The 4780-nt window shown below is 33.8% G+C and overlaps 1 protein-coding gene across 1 annotated transcript; it reads right to left on the bottom strand.

Moving 5' to 3' along the window:
* Positions 1 to 692: 692 nt before the first annotated feature.
* LOC126815194 (uncharacterized) lies at positions 693 to 4240 on the bottom strand. Its single transcript, XM_050540753.2, has 3 exons — positions 4235 to 4240; positions 2188 to 2310; positions 693 to 861 (listed from the first exon to the last, which is right to left on the bottom strand). Exons 1-3 carry the CDS (start codon positions 4238 to 4240, stop codon positions 709 to 711), a joined length of 282 nt encoding a protein of 93 aa, XP_050396710.1. The 3' UTR covers positions 693 to 708.
* Positions 4241 to 4780: the final 540 nt, after the last annotated feature.

Here is a 4780-nt window from a genome sequence, read left to right on the forward strand (position 1 = left end):
GGGCACGCATAGTCCACATTAGTACACTCAACACTGTGGTTGATAATACCACACAGTTCCCAGGGGTCAGTCTATATGTATCTCCTTTATAAGAAACCTGCACGCCTAAGTTTTACCAAACATCATGCGGCATTTCTAGAAAACCGTACCATCAGCCGCGTCCGGTCCTAAGCTAGAATTATACACCATTCCGCGAAGGAAGACATCATATCGCGTAGAATAACACGATTTTCTATGTTTCATAGATTATACAAAGTACACAACTTGAAGTCCAGTCAATAACCTCCTGGAATTTTCGCACTAATCTTTCTGTTGGCTTGTAACACAGAATAAGTGTGACCGAAGTGTAACAGTGATCTACGTCCCCTAGGACATTTTTATTTGAGAATGATTAATATAGATATTAATTTTAGTTGACCATTGGTATAGGAACACAGACCCAAGTTATTTTAAGATATATAATTTACAGTTAAATATAAATAAAATTTAAACACACATAACACCAGCACCAATTGAATCATATTATATTTGCATTGATTTTTCAAATACAACATATTTCCGTTCACTTGTTGATGAGACTCAAATTTGAACATTGTATCCTACGAATACGTTTGTTTTCAACAGTGTCTTTTGGTGGTTCTGGTAGTTCTTTGTATACACTTTGGCTTCAATCAAGTGTCATTTAAGCACAATTACATTTTTTAGCCTTTAAAGCAAATCTTCCGTATAGAGTAAAAGTGTGATAGCACCACCAAACCAAAGCATTAAGCCGACAATACACGACATCTGAGCCATGGTCTGAGAATGTCTTGCTGCCATTATAGATCTTCTTAACTGCCCTTGTTTATAACAGCGTCTAGTCTTAAATTAACAATAATACATAATAATAGATAAGTATAGCCAAGCTATATATTAACCAGCATTTCTCTCCCACTTGATCTCAATATTGACTTATTGTGTTGTCATTCTAAAATTTACAATATTATTATGGTATCCCTTTGGGTTCCAATGTTTATTAAAACTTGGTAGCCTTTTTTTTAAAATAAATACCGAACTCTCGATTACCTTTAGAGTGAAAATTAGTGAGCATTGGCGGATTCTAGGGATCTGGGCCCTTTTTCACAAAAACTTAACCTAAAATCACTAAAATAGATTTTAACTAAAATCAAAATGAAATTTTAAATTTTATGCGCTTCACGAAGATTGCTTATAACTTAAAATGCAATTTTAATAGATTTTAGTTAAAATTGCTTGTGCCCGCGAAATACACAATTCCGACGAGGCCACTTCTAAGGGTAGTAAGCATAACGGTTCGGAACTGAAAACTGTTGCCAGGTTGAACTAATCGTTACAATACCAATGAGAGTTTCATACGTTGTAACAATGTCTGCACATGGCCAAACAGTCGTAGAGACAAAAAAAAAAAAGTTTAATGCGTATTATTCGCTTTGAAATATCGCTTTCGTGACCTGTCTATTGCATGTCTTTCTTTAGGTCTGAAATGTTATCTAAATTATTAATTAGACATTAATTAACCTATCCAGACCATAATAAACTCTAGATGGCATTGCTAGCCTGCAATCCTTAGTGGATTATGAGCCGATTTACTGCATAACTTTCCTTCACGGTTTAACGATTAAATGGATAATCGAGACTATGCTGTTTATCGTACTGACTTTAGTAATGATGATCAAGGCTAGTCGGAAATTTCAGCCGCTTAGTTCTTGGTTCATAGTGGATCAATTTGAATGAAATTTTCAGCAAATTGCCTTTACATTATCTAGTTTTTAACAATTATAGTGAGAAATGCCAACTCGTTATCGAATCTCCCATAATGTATCTTTAAGGAGATTTAAGTTTTTGTGAAACAAGGTCCTGGACTTTGATCCCACATTTCTTTGGCAGTGTGTTTCTCTTGAGAGAGACTCGGTTTCAGTCCAGTTATTTGCCCTTGAATTTGATAATTTTGCTTACGAACATGTACGTAATAGACTTTAGACATAATACTTAGCCCTAGTTTAATGTCATTTTTGAAAGAGATTTACTATGTTCCTGGCGCCTGTGATTTCATCATCTCAAGTGGGATTTATTTGTCAAGCATGTGAAATATCTACTATTTCCCCCCTTTTTACTTGGGCTTGTTTAAAATTTCAAAGCAGTTTAATACATACGAATAAATATACCGACCTTAAAAGAATAATAAAGTGAACAACAACCGAAGGGAAAGAAACAAAAGAGGGTAGTCACAATGGCGGCCAACAGATTATCATATGGCTGGTGTTGAAAACTGGCTGTTCTTGGTGCTGGTCCCTGTAAAAAATAAATTCAGAAATGTCTTATTTCTATATATATATTCAAAAAAGAGTATATGAAGCCCAATGTGCTTTTATGAAAGCTTAAAAATTCTGAAAGGTGACACAAAACCTGGGCTGCTCCCGTGTCTGAAATCTGTTCATCAGATGACCAGCGTATCAGTATAAGATTTGCACACGAAACAATGTCTGATTTACAAAGTACATGACGTATTAAACTACTAATACATAATATCGATAGATGAAGTTGGCGGCATTGCTAGACCACATTGCTAGACCATAATAGAAACAATAATCACAGACAGACAAATGACAGGTCTATTTCATATCACCCAAGACGTACAAAACGCGTGTGTATGAGGTATCAATTTTATTACTATGGCATAAATAAGAAGATTTTTCTTGTTTATGCTTAAACGGGATACTCTGTTCCGAAAAAAAAATAACAAATACACGTTATCTTGTTATCAACATTATTATTTTAAACTAGACTTGATATGAAAACTGTATTTAGGAAATATTCTCTTTAATTGTTATTTAAATTGACATATTTTGATTGAGAGCTTAGTTTAGCCACTGAGAATCTTGGTTTATTATCCCCCAGCCCAACTTTGTGTCTTCATAGAATAGACACAATGTAGACTAAGGTCTGATTTCTGGGTATTTGATTGGGTGAATCCAGGGTAGCCCAGAGTCCTATCAATATAGACTACTAACCACTTCAAGATCTATACATACCCAAGGGTCTGGTGGTGATTTAGAGGGATGTGTAGGAACAGGAACAATGGCACCGTAAGAAGTTTTCTCACCTAACAATGACTCTTCATGATCAAACAAATATTCCTCCTAAAATATATAAGTTACAGTTGTTTATGTCTCAGTTTTTAACGGAATGTCCACAATTTCACTTGTAGCACCATGGGTCTTCTGTCTGACGTGGAGAGCGGGTGACCCTAACCGGTCGCCACATCCTACGTACGGCCCATGCGTCTTTTCTTACTACATATCTTAGTAGCCTTGTGATCGTCTAGAATTTGTCTCTAGCTGTCTGTGCTTCTGCTTCACGTTGTGTATTTACTTCTTACTGTTTTCTTCAGACGTTTGTCTTACCAGGAATAACAATGCAACAGTTCGTTTTTACATTTTATATGTCATAGCTGCTTACAAATGGTACAATGCATAATAGAATAAAGTCATTCTATCAAACCTCATTCAGGCAGACTCGTTGGGCGGGTCTGCTGATAGAAACTGTTACATCTTTCCCCTTCTGGAATCAAGATGTTGTCTAACGAATTCTCACAAATATGATAGTTTTGTAGCTTGGGTTTTGACGTTCAATTATCTAATTGGTCAAATATGATGTAAATAATTACAGAGATTGGTCAAACTAAACCACCCGTCTTCATTAGCCCAGCATAGGAGCAGAACAGTAGGACGTTAAACTCCATTTCATTTCATTTCAAACTAAACCAAATAATGCAATAGGTAAATTTCCATCACATGTTTTTTTTTTTTGAAAAATCTATCCTTGAACTTAGACTCTCTTTCTTGTTATTCTCACACTATTTCATAAACAATTAATTTGCGTTTTAAGTAAACTTACACCATAGCAAATATACTGACAATAGAGAATAATTTGTAAAGATACAAATATTGTTTAAACCCTCTTATATCTCTATTCCTTGTTTATAAATTTAAATACAATTTCGCATCAACGATATTACTACACACTTTCCATTTACTATTAAATTTGCAATAATAAAAATAAAACGTCATTAATGTTTCAAAAAAGGGATTCTATTTTGTTATGGGTATTAACGATTTTATATATTAATATTTTGATATCAGATAGCAGGTTTAACTAATAAAGTGAAATCCATGTTTTGTAACAGATTTTGAAAAAGGTGAAGATAATAGCTTACCATCATATCCATATAGATCTTTACTTCAGCAACATAAGCCAGGATAAGGCAAGGGTAACTGGTCTAACAGAACATATACTGTGAAAGATGAATCTTACAAATTACAAAATTCAGATTAAATAATATAAAACAGACTTAAATACACTATAAGTACAATTAACAAATAACTACAAATTTGCTTTTAATCATTATGCACACAATATCAAAAGTTTTCCCTTATAAAACGAATTTAATCCAAATGTTTGATAATCACGTTTCGGCTACTCGAGGATACTGAATGAACATCTGTATCTATCTAGGGCTTAATAGATTTCAGTAATGGGTCATTAATTAAGTAGAATACTTATATGAATCAACAAATAATGCTAATTAAACTACTCGTATAGAAGCTATGGAGGGGTATCGAATGGTAGTCACCCATGCAATTGGTTTTAATGAATCGCGAACAAGCTGTAGCTTTGGTGAACCGTAGCTTTTATTTTAATTAAATCATTTAATTGATCTGGTATATTTATTCATCTCTACATCTATATTCTATTATTTAAT

The sequence above is a fragment of the Patella vulgata genome, chromosome 3 (assembly GCF_932274485.2).
Source record: "Patella vulgata chromosome 3, xgPatVulg1.2, whole genome shotgun sequence".
NCBI classification, from domain to species: domain Eukaryota; kingdom Metazoa; phylum Mollusca; class Gastropoda; family Patellidae; genus Patella; species Patella vulgata.

Coding starts and splice junctions, on each gene's coding strand:
- LOC126815194 (XM_050540753.2), bottom strand. Junction 862..2,187: donor CACTTTATTATTCTTTTAAG/GTCGGTATATTT, acceptor TGTTAATTTAAG/ACTAGACGCTGTTATAAACA.